Source organism: Ochotona princeps, chromosome 18, assembly GCF_030435755.1.
Source record: "Ochotona princeps isolate mOchPri1 chromosome 18, mOchPri1.hap1, whole genome shotgun sequence".
Classification (NCBI taxonomy): Eukaryota; Metazoa; Chordata; class Mammalia; order Lagomorpha; family Ochotonidae; genus Ochotona; species Ochotona princeps.
Window position 1 is genome coordinate 22,833,463 of NC_080849.1, and position 20,858 is coordinate 22,854,320.

The window sequence follows — 20,858 nt, forward strand, 5'->3', positions numbered from 1 at the left end:
AGTACCTTGCTTAGTGATATTAGGATTATGAGATTAATCTATACTTGTCTCATCTTAAATTATTTAACCTGGGGAAAGCGACCAGTTTAGCTATCTTTATTCATTCTTGGCACACATATTGATGGTACATATACCTGCTTTGTGCCAGGTACTATGCTAGGCACTGAATTCTATGCTGCCTCCTCTAGTGGCCAGCACAAACCACAGGTAACATACCTGAATTAAAATTCATGCATGAGACTTGGCCAAAACCAGCACTTACCATCTATTTTGTCAAGTATATGTGGGAGACTAGGAAAGAATGTTTTTTTTTTCAGGAGGCCCAAATCACTAAATTAAATTAGATCCTCATACAGTTCTGCTGTTCTTATTCCCTTCAAGTTAGCCACAATCAAAGACACTGTGAAGTAGAGATTAGTATCTAAACTCTACACAACAGAAATGGAGCTTCGATGACATAATATGGACAAGACAAATTTGGACTGTAGTCGAGTCACTGGGAAAGCCAGATGAAACATGTGAGGCCACAAACTGATGAAGCTATGATGGTTTCCCCAGAAGAGGTGTACATACACAGATTCTGTATGAATATCTGACACCATATGATGCACATGGCATGCGTGTGCATACATGAGCATGCATCAGACAGAGCAGCAGCGAGACTGAAAGTGGATTTTCTAAAGGTTTTTTTTTTTTTTTTTTTTGTAAGTGTAGTCTTAGGTTCCTGGCAAACTGTGCAGAAAGGACAGAGACTTCTCTAGCGCCCCCACCCCTGTGGACCAGTTTCCATCATGAAGGGTTGTTTTCATTGCCAAACATGGGATTCACAATTATAAGAGCTTTTTGCATGGAGGGGCTCTATACTCTCTTGGCAAATATATAAACGTTCAAATTCTGAGCCTTTTACCAGCAGGTTTTTTTTTTTTTAAATCTGGTATTGCTTTAACTTTTGTCTGCTTTAAGAAATCGAAGATTGGGCTGACTCGAGGCAGCAAACGCTCCTTCCTCAATTTAAGTTTTGACAATTTAAGAGGAAAAGGCTCATTCATCATCTTTCCCTGTTAGAGACCATAAATTACTGGCTCATATACCATGTGGTTCAGATTCTAGGAAAAGTTAGTGTAAACAAACCCGAGTCACAATGCGTGGAGTAAGAGAGTGAGTCATAAACAAAACACAGACATATGCTCTCATAGAAACAAGGGCCTGCATCATCAGCTTCCCCAAGTCTGCTTCCCATTAATTACACAAAATGAACTTTCCATATGTAAAGCTCCAACCACTTAACTCTGGCAACCAGAATAAGACAAAGACCAGAATTGTGGCTATCTAGGCACTCACAGAACTGGATTTCAAAATAAGGAAAGTGCTCTTAAAATACCTTCAAGCACAGGAGGATTCCAAGATCCCCAGGAGCAGGGATTTTGAACAATGAAAACCACATCCAAGCACCCCAGGAACCCTGCTAGGAAAGCTGACCCTGACCCTCTGCTGTACTCCTAGGTAACACATTCTGCTCAGTCTTTTGTCCCAAGTTCTGTCATCTTTCTAGTGTAAACCCTGGATCCAGGCCACACAGAGTGTTCACACACAGTGCTGGCACCACTGAGTACTTTCAATTCTCTCTGTCTTTTGAAACTGCCTTTTGGTAGCACAAACTCACATTTTTTTTTAAAATGTCTTACAAAAGCTAACTGGTATTTCCCAAGTTTACATAGTTCCCGGGCTTGAGGATTACTCGCTGGGAAAGACACTGGGTGTGGTGGGAAGCAGCTGAATGCTTTCCTGGTGTCCTTTTCAAAAGCAGACTTCACTAAACAAACTTGAGAGAGTTCCAATGGACAGTGAAGCCAGAACTTCAGGCATCAGGGTGGGGAGAGGAGAAAGGACTTTTTTCACTTTGCTAGTGGAGATGTGTTTTCCGTCATTCACTTACTCAGTGCTTACTCCTGTCATATCTTGCTTTGTGTCATACCTGAGACCATACGAGATAAGAGGAATGCATTGCTCCTGCCATGAAATTCAACTAAAGGAGAAATTAACATTTTGAAGAACCTGTAGTGCAGGTTGCAGTATTTCACATGACCCTGCATTCAATCACTGGGGGACCTCAGTATCTCCACCATACAGAGAGGAAGGCTGGGACCTCAATGGCTAACCACTTTCCCCAAGGACGCACATCTTAGAAATCATGGATTCAACAGTTGAACCAGGGGTCACCGTATTTTGAACCCAGTATCATACCATAATTTCCTTCAGAAAATAAAGATGACATGAAGTTACATAAAAAGTTTTTTTTAATCTCTTTTCTATTCTTTGCTGTGTGAGAATACCAAATTTCCCTCAATTTCACAATATCAAAGATCTCTTTCAACCCCTAATTTCATAATTAAATAGCAAGATTGTGCTGCAGATTATAGGATGGTTTGGGCTAAACGAGGGGTGTTCCTGCAAATTGTTTTGGTCTTCCTGTTTTCTCTAGTTCAAACACTTTACATCTTTCTTCATGATGAACCAGTCATCATTTTTAGGATCGTGAAAGAAGGTGATGGAAAGGAAGATAAGGTCGTAAACTAAAGAGGATAAGGTCCTTCGAATGGAGGAAATGTCACCTTGTCCCAAGCATGTTATCAGATAGGACTCACAGGAGCCCGAAGATGCCAGATAAATAAATAAATAAATAAAGAATCATTAACTATGATATAAATCTTCTGTTGTTTACAAATCGCAAGTAAATTATATGTATACATATCTCCCTCCATAAGTCAGCCAAAATGCATCTACAGATCCTGGTGCAGGGCTGTCATTTTGCTATCTCTCTCTTTCAGAACAATGGCCCTACCTTATATTACAATTTTGGATACTCCATGTTCTGACCTCACATTTCTTTCCTGGTTACATCTGCTGCTATTTCCACATGCACAGATAAAGCTAAGAACGGACAGAAACCAACTAAGCTCTCAGTGTTTTGAGCCTGTCTTTGCAGCTGCTGTTTGCCTCATTCAGCTCATCTCTAGAAGCCCATGTTAACCATCTTTTCCCAGAACCTCTTAGTGTCTTCAGAACTCTGCAAGACTCAGTGGGAAACTAAAGACTAGTACTTTGCTAAGTGGTCATTCTGTTAGAATCATAGTGATATTTAATATCTTCATTTAACAGTATTTATCCATTGCATATTTTGGAGCCAAGTTTTCCCAGAGTGAGAGCTGCCTTACAGAAGGAGCTAAGTTTATTTCTGCATATATCACTCACAGGATTTGATCCAGTATGATAAGCACATATCAGCTATCTACTAATTTGAACAAAGCCTTACAGATGTGTAAGTGTGACACGGCAAGTTACACCTCATGGGACTCTGGACTGTGCCCTGATGTGAAGGCATTCAGAAGGAGGTATGAATAAAGATGGTTTCTAAAAGATAAACAAAGCTATGATCGGAGACACAGAATCAGGACTTCATAAAGCTGAATCATAGCAGGATTTCACCTTTGATACAAGAGGGGAAGAAAAGGCTTACTATATCAAGTCTTCAAGAGGCAAATACTAATTTGTCTGTTTATGACCACTGCCTAAAAGGCAGAAATTATTTTTCTCATTTCACTGAGAAGAAAACTAGTATTCAGTAGCTTCAGTAAGACTCCCACATTTATGTAAGGGATTGAAGTTTAGGACTAGGCTGGTGTGATGAGGACTTCACAGTGATCTATTTCCTTGATTTCCCAATTCTATTCCTGCCTGCGTCAGTGAGATGACCAAGAGGAGGCTTGGGTTCCTACAACCTAGCAGGGTAGCATTTGTGACCTTTCTGGTCTGCAGTGTGAAGTGATTGGTAAAGTGCCTCTTTATTCCAGTACAGTCTTGTCTGGTCTATTCCAGCTTAAGCAGTAGAAGGTTCCCCTGGGAAGAAGTGTTGGAATTACTTCTGTGCCTCCAGGCAGTGGAGGAATGGCGAGCAGATGGGTAAGGGATCTCCTCTTCTCCCCACCCCCACCCATCCCATCTCTCTCGCTCCCCCTCCCTCTCTTTCTGTGCATGTGTGTCTTGGTTACATGTGTTTCATAATCCTTTCTCTAGACTCTGCATCCTTTCTCTAAGCCTCACTCTCTGCTCTCTCACTCTGACTATTGCCTGCCTGGATCACTCAAGATCACACTTAATGACAATCATTACACAGTTCTCCCATGTAGCCTGAGACCATTTCTGCAGCAACTAGCCTGGCTGACTTTGCTCCATCTTAACTGCTGGGCTCACTATTCCGACTTCTTTGGACTCAAGTTTTATAAAAGCTCGTCATTAATTACAGGAAACTCAAAGCACTGCTCTTCCTTATCATTAGCACAATGGCCAGTAAATTAGCTTGCCACCATTAAACTACCAATCTAATTAGACTGGAAACAGAAGGAACCAAGCAACAAGGCAGGCACTAAACTTGCATCTGAGAGCCAATCATCAGATGTTTGTGCCTTATTGTGCTTTGGCACATAAAACGTGCCTCTGGAAGAGTGTCTTTTTCATTCTTCTCCTGTTTATAAAGAGGAGCTTGAATATTTGATATAAAATGAGTATCTTAATAGAAATCACTTCACGTATGGGAGGTTTTCTTTTTCCAGAGAGGAGTCCTCATTATAATAATCGCACCTTACTCCTCCTGTGTCTGATGCCTCACAGCCAAACCTCCCACTGGGCTTCAATGGAAGTGTGAATGATATTATCACTGGGAAGAAGATAAAATGTATTATTATCATTACTCTATTTTTAAGAGGGCCTGACTGTGGCATGGGGTGGTTGAGCATAATCTGTATGAAATATTCAGAAAAGATAAATTGAGTTAAACTTCTCACAGGTAGAGCACTTTCATTTTTTCCCTCTGCCCACAGTACAGCTCTTTCAAATCTGTCATTAAACCTTCTGTCTTTCTCAAAATCCAGAGATCCAGAGCAAAAATAAGTTGGTGAGTTAAATCTGGACATGTTTATTGAGTATGTCTGAGACTCGCAACACTGTCCAAGGTTCTTGGTACTCAAGCAGGATTAGGAATTGCCCAAATAGGAGGGTTCCTGGCTGTTGCTTCTTTTACATTCATTCTAGACTGCGGGTCAGGCAATTCCTGGACTGCCCTGTGCTCATGGAATGAAGTGTAATGCAAAGAGAAACTGGATGTTGCCCTAGGAAACTGGTTCCACGTCCACGATACAAAAAGATTAAAGTACAGCATTGGTAGGTTTAGCACATGTGCTGCCGAAGCCAGCACAGTATCGGTAGGTTTTTAAGTGCTGGTCTCCACTGAGTTACTCATCTTCAAAATCCCATTGACATTCTGAGTGTGGGAAGACACTTATGGGTGCACGTTTTCTTCTCAAAGTAAGTGAACACACCGAGTGAATATTACACAGATAATGCCTTACCAGCTTATATTTTAACTTGAAAATAGTCCTTTCCCAAGAATACTCTGGTGGATCACTCAAGGGTTGGGTTGTCATTCTTGAATCAAGCAGGCTGAAGGCCTTGGAAATCCATCCCTGAGTCCTCCCTCCACCAAATATTCCTTAGATCCAGGGGAGAGAGACAGAGTGAGATCTTGTATCCACTAGTTCACTTCTCCAATGACTGCAACAGCTGGAGCTAGATCTGGCTGAAGCCAGGAGTCAGGAATGCCATCTGGGTCTCCCACACGCTTGGCAGGGCTCTGAGCATTTGCAGCATCATCTGCTGGCTACCCAGGCACATTAACAGGAGGTTGGATTGGAAACTGTGCTGCTAGCACTTGAACTAGAACTTAAGTATGGAATTTCAGCATCGCAAGAGGCTGCTTAACCCACTGCCTCACAATGCCAGCCCCTATTTTTGTACTTTTTTTTTTCCAGGTAAATATATTGGTCTGGGGCCCGGCTCTGTAGCCTATGGGCTAAAGTCCTCACCTTGAATGTGCCTGGATCCCATATGGGAGCCAATTCTTGTCCTGGCTGCTCCATTTTACATCCAGCTCCTGGCTTGTGGCCTGGGAAAGCAGGAGAGGAGAGCCCAAAGCCTTGAGACCCTGCACCCATGTAGGAGACTTGGAAGAAGCTCCTGATTCCTGACTTCGGATTGGCTCAGTTCCAAGTATTGTGACCACTTGGGGAGTGAACCATCAGATGGAAGATCTTTCTTTCTGTCTCTCCTTCTCTATGTAAATCTGACTTTCCAATGAAAACAAATAAAATGTTAAAAAAAAACTTGGTCTGATAAAAAAGGATTAACTTCCTGGTTATTGTTTTATTGCCTATGAAGACATTAGCAGCTACTATTGCTTTATATGCTTTCTCCAATGCCTACATGCCATATAGACTTGTTTCTCACCTGCTTCTCCAACTCCCTTTGGCATCAGCTCTGCTTTGCTGTCTTCTCATTAGAGTTTAAGAAGTCCTTGGTCCAAGTGTTTTGGAAAATCACAGTCTGACAGTGTTGGCTGTAATTTCCAAGGAGATGAGGGTTGATCAGAAGGCAGGGGGCAAATTCTTGAATATTTGATGATTCCTTAGGGGTATTGACATTACTGGCTCTAGGAACAGCTCAAGTGCCCTAAGATGTTCAGATCATTTCTCTCATTTGAAGTGGAAATAACAGTTTTGGAAGGTTTTTTTCAGCAGGCCTATGGTGTGTGGTGGGATTCTCAAGGGAGTAAACCTAATAGCTTTCAACTTTGCTGGGTCTTACTGTCCCAAATCTGGCAGAAGGGAGCTTTTCATTATCCTACCACATTTTTTTTAAAGATTTATTCATTTTATTACAGCCAGATATACACAGAGGAGGAGAGACAGAGAGGAAGATCTTCCGTCCGATGATTCACTCCCCAAGTGAGCCGCAATGGGCCGATGCGCGCCGATCCGAAGCTGGGAACCTGGAACCTCTTCCAGGTCTCCCACGCGGGTGCAGTGTCCCAATGCATTGGGCATTCCTCAACTGCTTTCCCAGGCCACAAGCAGGGAGCTGGATGGGAAGTGGAGCTGCCGGGATAAGAACCAGCGCCCATATGGGATCCCGGGGCTTTCAAGGTGAGGACTTTAGCCACTAGGCCACGCCGCCAGGCCCTATCCTACCACATTTAACAGAGCTTTTAGGCAGAAAAAATGGTCATAGTGGGCTGGCAGGTGGTATTTTCCACTTCCATAATTACTTCTTTTTTATAATTATTTTCCTTGATACAATTCTGTAGGCATAGGGATTCCTTCCCTCCAGCTCCCCTTCCCTCTCCCTATCCTCCCTACCCCCGCTTCACTATTTTCTCTCATATCATTACAATAACTACTGTTAAATTAAGTTCTATTTTTCTCTGGATCTTCTTTGGAAAGTTTTTAGCATATGTTTTAAATGAATAGTTTGGGCTTATAGGAAGTTATAATTTGAAGATTTCGTATACATATTATATGTATATATATTTTAATTCTATTTTAGCTCATGTGAAAGACAAGAACTTGGGGTGAACTGATCTGTTATTTTGGTAAGAGACTACAGATCAGAGTTCCACATAAGACCAGAAGCAGGTAATATAAATTGTAAAGTTCTTCAATTCCTTATCATTGTTCTCTTGTAGCTGAATGGTATTTTGTTATTCTAGACCTCTCCCTGAAAATAACAGGCATCAGAGGATATTGGCACTGAAAGTAATTGTAACGAGAATTTTGTTCCAACTACCAGCACACTGAATCTCATTCTGACTCTGATTCCATTAGAATTAAGAATTTATGCTATTATTTGTAAAAGTAACTGAGTTTTTGAGTTTAAGGTTTTGCATCTTGACCACAGATGCAGTCACCTTTGAATGGGTTGTTGATTTGGCTAATAACTAAGTGGTTCATCTAATATCGTTTTCCACCAGGAGAAGCTAAAGACTTGGGAATTTAACAGAGTTGTGACATTCAAATATTTTCTCTTACTCAAGGGTACTGGTATTTTTAAAAACTAGGCAGAGTTTGAGAGTAATGGATTAGCCTTGATATAAACAGATATAAACAGATATAAACCAACAACTGTGCTCACACTCTTGCTTGCATTACCTGTAACAAAGCTAGGCTTAAGCAGTTAAGGTTTGATTATAATGTCCCTGATATAGATACATGCCTTTTTTTTTCTTCTGGGACTTAAGATGAGAAAACATCTGTGATGATGTGTATATATGGAGAAGGAGAGGGAATGGGGAAGAGAATATCTCCATCTAATTTTTTAAAACATATTTAGTCTAGACTTTCAGGTACAGAGCCACGGAGGTTTTGGTGTCCTAGCGTTTCCCTGGGTTCTCTTTTTCCCCTGAGTTCTTGCCTCAATTTGCATTTAGCTACTAATATAATATCATAACAAATATAAGGGGGAAAACATGGTCTAGATATGAAATCAGAAATTATTTGAAATTCTATGAAATCATGATACATTTGCCTGACTTCCCTAAAAGCTAGCTCAATGTGTAGAAGACCAGAAAAAATAGTCTGATTCCTTCAGTTACAGATTATCTCATATGGTTATTAATTTATTCTTGGGATAGAGTAACAGAAGTTGTTTCAAATTGTGCATCACTTTGAACAAACTTTAATGAAGCTTCTACTGCATTAGCCCTAATTACTCACAATAATGATGCAGTGCTCCTTAGAAGCAGATCTCCTGTGCTCTGTCAGGGGACTGCAGCAGATCAATACCTATTGATCAGTTTGATCGTGACGGCTGACCTGTTTGAACACCACCATCCCTCCCTTTTTCCAAGTGGCTGACACACCAACCTGTTCTCAGCTGGCCACTCATTCTGGCATCTCCTGGACTGCCCCCTTCCCACAAATCAATAACTTCATAATCAGCTTGCTTCTTTGACTCTCAGAAACTCGAAGATCACCTAAAACTAAAAAGCAGGGATTCCTTTGTTTATGTGTACAGTTGTACTATACATACAGACATGCACACACATGCCCTTGAGTTTGATAAGACACATTCTTCAACTCTTAACCACAGTATTTTGAATCATATTATAACATTTATAAAATAAGGTGAGAAATTTTTTAAAAAATTACCAAAGATCATCTCTTTGGAAAAGCATTACACACTGATATACTATCACTACACGCTGATATACTATTTGGCAAGTCTTTACCAATTTACACATTTACAATAATGTGCCTATTGTAATTTCCCCCATTTGATTTTTGTTTCCAACAAGTAGGTTTTTCTGACATCCTTCATTGGTGTCAGTGTTGTTAAAAACTATTGCCTCTCAATCATACATTTTGTCAGTGATTGTTTATTGAACATCTGTTATGTATCAATAATTATATTACAAAACTTATCATTATTCTTTTAAAATATAGTTAGTTATTACACAGAGTGAAAGGGAGCAGAAAAGAGAAAGAGAGAGAGAGAGTGTGTGTTCCCATTGGTTGCTCTACTCCCTCAAAACCCACGATTGCCATGGGGCAAAGCTGAAGCCTAGACCTCAATTCAGGTTTTCCCACATGAACCCAATCAATTGAGCCAATCACTTGGACAACCACAGTTTCCTCCCAAGATCTGTATTAACAGGAAGCTGAGATGGGGAGCCAGAATCTGATACTCAGGCTATCCAGCACAGCATGGAGAATCATTCGACTAATGTCTCAACCATTATTGCCTTATGCCATTATTTTTTAATTAAATATTTTCAAATAAATTGAATTATTTTAGTATCATCTTCCATCAGTACGTATTGTATTTTGGTTTGCTAGCAATTGAATATAACACTTTTTCCTTACTCCTATCTCTAAAATTGCGTGCATCTTCAAATTCATCCTAGAAAAATGGAACCTATGAGAAAATAAGCTGATTTGTCTAAACAATTGGATGTAATTCTAAATGATCTTGCTCACAGTGAATGACGAATAAAAGCATTCTAAAGACAACAAAGCTCGAATGAGTTTTCTCATCAGAAATCGATTTCACTAGTGCACAAGCACCCTATTAAATAAAACCACGTCAAGAAACAATGAGCTGCCTACTATGTGCTTGGCTTTGTTGAAGTCATCCATATATCAAACTATGGATTACACTTACAGTTTTCCAAATGTAGAAGTTTATTGCCAGGGAGAAAGAAATCTGTCTTTGTTCACTTTGGGCCTGTGACAGAAGTGGGGTTCCATTGGAAAGCAGATGGGAAATCATGCAATGTGGGTTCCCATCCAATTGAATTACCTCAGGAAAATTTCTGAATCTCAGGAGGCATCAGTTTCTTCACATGTAAAAGAAAGTGTTGGATGCAAGCCCAGTCTGTGTGTGTGTGTGTCTAACTCTTTCCAGTTTGTGGGAAGTCGTTTTATATGTAGGTAGTGAAATCTCAGGAAGGTCAGGCCTCCAGCACCTGGAGATCTCTGATCTGTTCCCCCACTCAAAAAAAAAAAAAAAAAAAAAACCGCTTTTACATAGCAGCCTAAAACACGGAAATGGCCCAGATCTCTCCAGTTCTCGTGAGGGTCTCATGTTAGCACTGGGAAAAATAAAACAGCCCATTCATGCATCCTGAAACAAGAGAGTTTTGACTTTGATCACCAGCGTGTTGGATTTAAAAATCTAATAATACTCAAAAGTTCCTGCCACTCATTTGGCAGCTTTATAAATCACTTACAGTACACAAATGGAGGAAACAAGACTATATAAGCATGTGATCCCAAGCATGGTTTCTCTCACACTGACTGGGGAGAGTGCAAGGAAAGGAGTAGGTGACCACCTGTCTTTGGCCTCTCGGAAGTATCTGTACTTGGCAAGCAGAGTTAAAAACACACAGGCCAATTTCTGAATCCACAAAGGGAGGTCTCTAGTAGTTCACCATAAGGTTAAATAAACAGTAATGTGGATGAATAGTGCAGATCATGATAACACTTTTACTACAGGAAGTGATACCCTCTTAGAGTTTAGTTTCCATTTCTAGAATTCTGCCCCATTTGCCCCTTGCTAGGAGAAAACCTTCTCATATAAGAATACCTGCCCCCCTGGCCCCCCAAAATACTGTTGATCCAACAGACTGCAAGGATAATTTCTTCTACATCCCTATGTGACTCTTCCTCTTTCGATTTATCGCTCTCGATGGCATCAATTACTTGTCATTGCAACCTAAAACTTCTTATTTGCATCAAGTGTACAAAAGATGTGAAGAGTCAAGATTGCATTTGAGAGATGAACCCATCCCTTCCGAGCAAGATTTCCCAAATGGCTGAGAAGAACATAATTTCTAATAGACAGCAATGAGCTAGTTCCAGAATAGGTCATGTGATTAGATAAGATTATGACCCTCTCTGATGATCTGTCTTTGGACCTCAGCATGCACAATGGTCAGCTGGAAACTCTGGAAAGTCAAGCAGGAAGAAAACAAATGTAAGGTAGCATCCCCTACATTCACGTAAAGGTTGACACAGCTTTTCTTTTAAGTCACAAAATAATTCCTAATACATTGGTGAGAGCAACTTGGAACTGTCATTCCAAATACTTATTTCTGCTATTTCAGTTGGGCTTATTTTCTAACTACTTCTTATTTCTATGAAGGAGGTCAATATGAAGACTGCTTGAGTCCTTTACTCAAAGCAGCTGAATGAGAAGCTGAGCCTTGAATGAGTATGTATAGGGAATATCTCCTTGGGCTTAAGAAAAGAACAGGTATTTTTATAGACTGCAATGTGTTTGATATATTTGTTAATGTGCTAATTCAACACAGATCTACAAATTGCACCACCATTCTCCATGACACGAAGATGTAACAAGTATCTAAATTGTAGACCCTTTCTCTGAGGTATGAAACATTTGGTGACAAGGGAAAAGCTCTGTAGAAAGCATTTTTCAAATGTTTTCCCCGAAAAGACTATAGCTTCAGGGTCAAGACACTGGATACAATTGGCATGTGGAGGAGCTGTGACTGGCTGCTGCTTGATCTGGAACGCAACGAACAGATATTGTGCGGACTGTCTCTAAGCCCAGCTGGTAAGTCACATTCAAGTCTGGCCATCCTGGTGGCTGAGATCAGCTTGGCCAACAGAGTGCTGACACTGGGACTGCTGGTAGAATATGTGAAGAGTGGAAAAGTGCAGTTGCAGGAAAGGCAGGGCTGTGGAGATCTTGGTGCATCTTGGGAGATCTGAATAAGAAGCTACATTCTATTGAACACTGGCAAAGACTCTGGACAATTTAGTAATACATGAAATAATGGGGTAAAATGAACTAGAGCCATGAGAAAACTCAGTGTTGACCATTTTAACCCCAATGAGCAATGGAGGTAAACAAGTGTGATAGTTGAAACCAATGGGCTTTGGATCCCTGACATTCCACAGATTCCTAGGGAAAAGTTTTACTCTTAGCAAAACTTCTACTTTGCTCCTAGTTTCCTTTATTAAAATTAAGGATGAAAATATTTATTTCACAAGTTCTTGATGTGTTGCAATGGAAAACCTATGGACAGTCCTCAATGCAATAATGAATGACAGGTGTGGAGCTCATCTTAGATCTTCACCCAGTTAACAAATGAAGTCTGGGGAAAAGGGTACCCCAAACCACTATTGGTGGGAACATGAAAATACAACCATAATAGAAGAAAGTACAGATATCCTCAGAAACTTGAAAATAGAGCTACCACATGACCAAGAAATATCATTCCTGAGAAATTACCACTGAAATGAAATCAACACTTCAAGTTTTATCACAATTTTAATCACAATGACTGGATAAAGAAAACATAGTACACACACACACACACACACAGTGGGAATATTACTCAGTCAGATAAAGAATGAAATTCTGTCTTTTGCATTAAAATGGATGTAAATGGAAACCACAATCTAGTCCCGAAAAGACAAAGATATTCCTTGATATATGTCAACTAATACATAAAGTATAAAAATGTAATCTATGTGAGCAAAATTGACATTTTGAGAATTCATTTTTGTTTATAGCCTTTGTTTACACTTTGAGTGGGTTATTTTTCTACTTGCTATTTGCTGAAATCTTTACTAAATGGAGCATTAACTCTGTGATTATGAAGTGAACTGAAAGCACACCATTGCAAAGAAAAAAAGAAATAAGGAAGGAAGCGCATGGGTGGAGAACACGGGAAGGAGGGAGGGTAGGGTTGGAAGTATCATTATGCTCCCAAATTTGTATTGTGAAATCCGTGAAATTCATCTTATAGAAACAAAGTAACTTAAAAGCACTAAAGAAAACTGAAAGAAACATACAAAATGCAGTGTAATAGCAGAACTCATATTTAGTATCTAAGGGAGGCTGGTTCAACAGAGAACTTCTAATCTATATTCAACAGAACATATACCAGAGGCCTTCTCCATGTCCACACGCATTTGTTGGAAAATTCAAAAGTATGTGAAAAGTACCCACCTGTGTCTGCTGTTGCTGCAGATGCAGCCAGGAGAGATAACACTGGGGTTGGTGGAATTGCAACACTGTCCATTGTAGCTGGCTTCTTCCTGGTCATCATGGTGGACAGTGAGCTCTCGTTCTTACCATGTGCTACTGTCTGGTCCACTTTTAAGTGAGGGCTTGGCATTCCTAAAAAGAAATAATGAAAAAGCCTGAAATTACTTGAAAGAAACAGGAAGGTAAATATCACAAATACTGAGGGTGATGTGAGGAAACAGTCAAATGACCTTTCTGATACAAAAAGGATTTGTTTTTTCATCTAAAAACAGAACATAAAGAACCGCAATTGGTTTTGGTTTGGGTACCAGATTAGTAATGATGGCATTTCAAGTTCAGAGCCTGGACTAGGTACAGGCCTAAGGAAACAGTGTAATCCATTAGGTGCCCTTCTGTGGTCCAAAGTGTGACAAATCCATATTTATGGAGGCTATATCTGGTACAACATGAAGGGAAGCTCAGGAGTTAAAGAGGTGCCTGCCATCCCAATGAGCTTTGCAACTTTTTAACCAAGGGGGAGATGAAACTAAATGAAAATGAGAAACTGATAAACAATTGTGTGTAGACTTGTATTCATCCAAGCCATCTGAGGCATTCAAAGATATTGAGCCTGAATAGAGTACATACTAAGGCATGGGTGAGGAATGAACATTATCTGAACAACAGGCTGGCCTGCTGGAGGCAGAAGATGCAGTGTGGCACTAGAGTGTAATTTCAGGCAAAAGTTTATCAGTAAGCTGAGTTGGTAGCCTTTAGGAACATGATCATAATGTGAATTACAAGTCACATCAGAGTGATGTTAAAAGCTTAGCTGTTCTGGACCCTTATATCCTGAGCTTGGATTCAGGCTTGATAATTTCAGACATATCAACTAACAGAAAGTTCCTTAGCTTCTGGAAGCTTCAAACATTGAATTTTTACAATAAATTTTCTGAACTTAAAAATCAAGACAGTGTCAGTACTGCCTTGCATGGGTTGTTGAGCATCCAATGTATTGATCAGTGTAAAATGCTTCGAATACTCTAACATAGTCTATGCTATACAAATGTCTCGTACTGTTGTTGTTTTTCCTATAGTTACCACTGTCATCATTATTATCCTTCACTGCTTCATCAGACCCAAATGTAACCAATAAACCAAATTTCATTTCTTTTCCTTGGCCTGAGCAAGGATTTATAGCCACCTTTGACTTCCCCAATTGCAAAAACAGTGCCTGTGTAGCTTATTCAGGCAAATTTGCAAAAGGCCAGGGTGTCTGAATCTATGCCAACGGTTATCTCTTCTGAGTTTCTTCTTTGGTAGGTTGTGTGACACTGACAGTAGCAACAACAGTTTTATCACACTGGTTCTCCATCCTAACCAACCTGAGTGATACAGCACCTACTTCCCTGCCTCTACCCACCCTCTGCAGCACTATCTTACAAACTCAGTGAGATCAGCTTCACTTGGGCCTTGTGACAACCCTCTGAAGCATGCAGCGTGGATATTACTATTTTCTCAATTTTACAGATGAGAACACATTTTTAAGAGCTTAAGGGAGAACGAAATAAACTCATATAGCATACAATGTCCAGGGTGGAAGCTTCCAAGCAGCCAGCTGGTAAACCCAGGGATCATCGTCGCCCACCTGACTGTATTACTCTGTACTTGACTATGACCGCAGTCTGCCAAGAGCATGTTTCCTAGTATCACACCTGGTCAAGACACCTATAACAACCCAAAGAGCAGGTCTGACAGACATTTTCATTTACTTTCTAACTTCCTCCTATTCTCCATCAGAATTTCTGAAAATTCTGCAGGAGATTCATGAATTATAATAGCACTTTAGCTTTCTGTTATGGATATCTAGTTCATAGCATTTTGGATGTTGAGATAGACAAATACCAAATTCTATGACAGAAAGATTGTAAGATACAGTCACTGAGAAATTAGAAGGTCTAGTTAATATGTCCAGTATACACCAGAGGTGAACTTAGTCAAACCATAAAATATGCTTAAATGCGTACCGACTCCTCTATAAGGAGTACATTCAAATAGCTGATGTTAGTTATGGTGAGGGAGAAGAGCTCAGGGAAGACTGAAGAGGAAGAGAACTTATTTCTACTTCCTATTATTCTTTGTTAATGTTTTATTTTATTAAAAATTTATCTTATTGGGGCCCGGCGGCGTGGCCTAGCGGCTAAAGTCCTCACCTTGAAAGCGCCGGGATCCCATATGGGCGCCGGTTCTAATCCCGGAAGCTCCACTTCCCATCCAGCTCCCTGCTTGTGGCCTGGGAAAGCAGTCGAGGACGGCCCAAAGATTTGGGATCCTGCACCCGTGTGGAAGACCCGGAAGAAGTTCCTGGTCCCGGCATCGGATTGGCGCGTACCGGCCTGTTGCGGCTCACTTGGGGAGTGAAACATCGGATGGAAGATCTTCCTCTCTGTCTCTCCTCCTCTCTGTATATCCGGCTTTCCAAAAATAATAAAAAATCTTTAAAAAAAATTTATCTTATTTTTATTTTAAGGAGTTACGCAGAGAAGGAGAGATAGAGAGAGATCTTCTATTCACGGGGTTCATTTCCCAAATGGCTGCAAAGACCAGAGCTCGGCCGGTTCGAGAGCAGGAGCCAGAGTGCCTCCAGGTCTCCCACATGGGTACAGGGGCCCAAGCAAATAGGCATCCTCCGCTACTTTCCCAGGGAGCTGAAATCTAAGTGTAACAACCAGGACTTGAATTGGTGCCCAAGAGGGAATGCAGGTTGAGGATTAGGGTGCTACGCCATGGCATTGGCCTCTATTGTTAATACTTTCAAATTCCACACCTACATTTTCATTTACTTATTTTTGTTTGTTGAAGGACAGACACACGCACACAGAAAGAGAGAGAGAGAGAGAGGAGAAAGAGAAAGACAGAGAAACTGAGATATTTTGCAATGGATGTAGATGTGCCAAGTTGCTCTGTTGCACTAACAGACTGCCTCAAACTTTCCATTTTGCCAGTCTGCATCCTCACAGCAATATTCCACAGACTCCATGCAGATGTACTTTCCATGACACTCTGTTTAATACTGTAAGGCACCAGAGTTCAATTGGACAAGAGTTGTTAGGAAAAAATTCACTGATACGTCATCTATGTTTTTGTGGACACTGTTGGGACAGATAGTTCTTTATTCAAATTATGATGTAGTCTGGGTATGAAGGCCATAAACAGGATTAGTAGTTGGATATTTAACTCTCACTTGGGAAGAAATTGATTTCAAGTGATTTTAATTGTACCCATTTTCATGCAAATGTTCACAATCCAAATTAGTCTCAGTCCGCATCATCTCATTAAAGTTGATCGGATCATACCTCTGTTGGGCATACTTTGCTACTCAAGTATTTATGTTACAGAATACATTAAAAGTAATAAAATGGTACTTAAAACACTCTATAATTCAAACTGTCACTCTTTAGCTCTCTTGAAAACCCTAGATAATTTAGTATTTCCTAGATTATAGTATCGCTTGTAGTTGACATCCAATGAATTTGGAAACAAACATCAAAAAAAAAAAAAAAAAAAAAAAGCACTGACGTTTTTCTCAGTCACTTTGGGATTTTGGGAAGATAACGAAAACAATCCCAGGAAAAATACATAACATAGGCAAGAGTGTTCATAAATTTTAAACAAAGGCTAGTCTCTAGGCACTGTGACCACTGAGTCCATGGAATCTGAGAGCAGAGGTCTCTTGGAGACAGGGGTGATGACTGCTGGCTGGTAGACAGCATTGGCCAGGTTGGCCCCTGGAAGTTTTCATTTGCCTTCATTCCAAGTGGAGGCTGCTGCTCCGTGGTAATTAGCAGCAAAATGGTAGAACATTTGGAAGCTCTCTGTCCAGCATGATTTTGGCTTCCCACTGCCCACTGCCTGTAGAAAAGGATTTCTAAGGCTGGAAGTTGACACATTGTAAGGAAATCCAGAAACAGTCTTGTGCTGACTGGCCCTCTGAAATGTAGCACCACTGCTTATACTGGAGCACAAGTAAAGACAAAGGTGTCTATGATGTGCAACCTGCTCACTGTTCACACTCATAGAACAGGCCATGAGGAGCGCACTTGGCACAAGTTTTCAGTATATCTTTAAATCTAACCCAAGACACATTGCACCAAAGTTTGCATATTTGGCATCCAATATGTTTTTAAAGGAGAAAATAACAATACTAATAGCTTTGTGGATCCCACATCTGTTCACAATTAAAAGACAGAGCCAAGAGGAAATTAAAACAAAAAAAAGCTAAACCTATAGGAAAACATTCTTTCATAACCTGTTGACCTCTATTGATAAGTTTAAAAAGTCTTTGCAACTGTGCTGTAGCCTATCAAGGGACAATCATTCATTTTCAAAGATAATTTCTCATATACTACTTATCCCTTCAAATCTCTACCTGCACACCATGTTTGCATTAGGGACTTGATTTATGGATTCCTACTCCTTCTATGTAGAAGCTGACTTCCTGTTGCCTTGGTTACTTGGAGCTCAGTTCAAGGTTAAACTACTCCCAAATCAAAATCAGTGGCAGGCGCTGTATCTAGTGGCTAGGTTATTGACTGCCCTGGGATGCGAAAAGGTCAGAGACCAAGGCACTGTTTACTGCCTGAAGGGTGAGTCAATAGCTCCAATATTTTGATTCTGTTTCTTCCGAAGTAGTAGTTGCTGCTCAATTACTTCTTCCCCAGGTTGCTTAAGGTTACAGGAGTCAAGGAAGAAAAGCAAAGTCTAGGATGACTGACTTTTCCAGGGTCACTTTAATGATCTTGATGACCTTGGATAATAAAAAATAACCTCATCTTTGCATGATTGGTATTTTGCTCTATGGTTGAGATACCCAGTTAGCTACTTTATCTTACTTTCTCTATAAGGAAGGAAACAAGCAAAAACCCTTTGTGGGATGATGACTTTTTATTCTTCTTTTTCTGATGAGAAAGATTCAAAGAGGTTACGTGATTTACCAAAATTCGCACAGCTGGTAAGCAGTGGTAAGAGGAAAATTCTTTATCTCCCAGTTGGGTTCTCCAGCACAGTTTCTTCATAACAAAGGAGCTGATGGAATCATCACCGAGGGTCATAGTAATTTGTTTTGCATCGTCTACCACAGAGAGATACTATACCTGGCTGATAGTATGTGATTAATATGGGATTGTCCAAGAGCTTAATTAATTCCGTAATTCAAAGATTTGCAAACGCAGGTGTTTCCTGGTAACAAAGCCTTGGCTGGCATGGTGGGAGAGACTGACAGCACTGGGATGGTCAGTCCCTTCAGTCACCTCTCCAGCTGCAGAACAGAGTTTGGCATGGACCTGGAGTTGTACTACATGGAACAGTTAGTGGTTTTTAATTTTGCAAAGAGCTGTAACATGCAGTGTGCTTTTTGTCCCTGGCTGCAACCCTCTGGATGACAAGAGGAAGAAGGTTAAACTCCCTGCCCCCAAACAGAGTTGGAGGCACAGGCACGGGATGATTTGTCCAACACACACCACATGGGTAGATGATGGGAGGCTGAGATCCGCATCTCCTGATTCGATCTGAAGTTCTTTCCTTCCTCATAATATGTTGATTTTTGGTAAACCACCTTTTTCACAAGAGGGAACTATTCCTGAAAAATTGATCATAATGTCTATTTTAATATTCTGGTTATCTAATCCAATTCTTCCATTGCTCTTTGTTGCTCTTTGAAAATGTTAACATAAGCATTCTTTTACTGAGGAAAGTGAATCAGGCACGAGAGACTGTTAGGATTTCAGAAATAATATTTTTGACTCCAGGGTCAATAAAAATTTTAATTTCATTGTATTATTTTTCTTCTTGATTCAACAGACATTTATTGAACATAAACCATACCAGAGATAAGACAATGGGCAAAAAGCACTTCAGGTCTCCATTTTATATTAAAAAAAATACATTCTAAAAAAATACATTCTAATAGCTTTTACATAGCATAGCAGTGCTTGTGAATTTTAATGAGGCCAACAAGAGAGTATTAGATGCTTTTGTGGGCGTCACAAGGCAGAGCCTTTGCTACTCACATGGCATTCTTGGGGGAAAGAGAAACAGGTATCTGCTCCAGGTAAATACAGCCACGAGGGTCCAAAGTCAAGCAAAAGGAAGGACTCTCTGCAGGCTGGTAAAGGGTATCACTTCCTGTGTGTGTGTGTATCTCCTGAACTCCAATCTTGGCAAATGGCGCATGCGTCCCTCTTGCAGCCAGGTGCTGGGGATGGCAGACAACCTGACCAATCTGAGGTGATGGTTGTGTCAACACTGAGTTTGTGTCAGATGAGCTTCACTTTATTCTGGGACCTTACGAGGTGAAGCCCAGGAAGATCTTTCTCTCAAGTGGAACACATTTCACTGCACCTAGAATTAATCATTTTGAAACAGGCAATGATTTGAGGTAGGACTAGCAAAATGCAAAAGTTAAATTCTTTCTTCACAGATAATGGTACAAAGTAGAGAGTGGATACTACAATAACACCTACCAATGATAAAACTAACAAGAATTAAATGGCTTCTCCATGAATTAGGAGACAATGAGTTCTCAGTAGGCTTGAAGGTGGTCTCCTGCTGATTCATTTATTAGCTCAACATTTATTAAGAACTTTAAAGTGCCAGGCATCATTAGGGCCCCTGAACTTGAATAAAGCAAGCTTCCATTCAGTAACATAGATGGATTTCCCTGTCAGCAAGTGCAGGGGGTGGAGATTGTTAGGGCTGAGAAATGATAACAACGAAAGCAAACATAAGGACATTTTGGATAAGTCATTAAAAATACTGGAAGATATATTTGGGAAGACAAATTAGAAAAACTCAATCCGTATCTCTTCATCACTAGTGTTTCTCCAACATGGAGTCATACAATCCTGGGCGTATTTTTTCACTGGGGACTTCCATTTTTTCATGATAGTTTCTTTCTCTGTCAATTTGTCTAGGTAATTGCAAAAGTCTAGATGTAAGGGACCATGCATTACGTTCTTTTGATTCCCTAGCACTAAGCTTGATAGGTCTTAGGTATCCAGAGATGTTAGATGAACAGAAAGACAAATAAAACTCACACCTAACCTTCCAGGAAGCTGCCACCACTTCTTCAAAACTCTTTCAGGTACAGTAGAGTGTGAAGATTGCATGGGAGTACTTCTAAAGTTTTGCATAAAAAGGGAGTAAAGGCTACGTTTATTTTATTGAAAATATTTGGAAATTTACACATAGCTTTTTTGTTAGGAATACACATTTCACAAACTTTTTGAAAACTCACATTTTGTGCAGCAAGGCTATCTGCTTTACTAGTTGTGCAATTTGGGGCAAATAACATGACTTCTCTGTTTCTGCGTTTATGTTTTAAAAGAGGTTGTGAAGATCAGAGGAGTTGACATATTGTGATAACAGAAAATAGTGCCCTATCTCCCCCAAGTTGTTCACAATCCAATTCTACATTC

The 20,858-nt window shown here is 40.2% G+C and overlaps 1 protein-coding gene across 2 annotated transcripts in view; it reads right to left on the minus strand.

Moving 5' to 3' along the window:
• SETBP1 (SET binding protein 1) overlaps nt 1–20,858 on the minus strand; it is a 361,790-nt gene that overhangs the window by 13,979 nt on the left and 326,953 nt on the right. For both annotated transcript variants that reach the window (XM_058677176.1, XM_058677177.1), the window contains one exon: nt 13,366–13,536. In XM_058677176.1, coding sequence (XP_058533159.1) covers nt 13,366–13,536 — 171 coding nt within the window. The remainder of the gene's footprint in view (nt 1–13,365; nt 13,537–20,858) is intronic.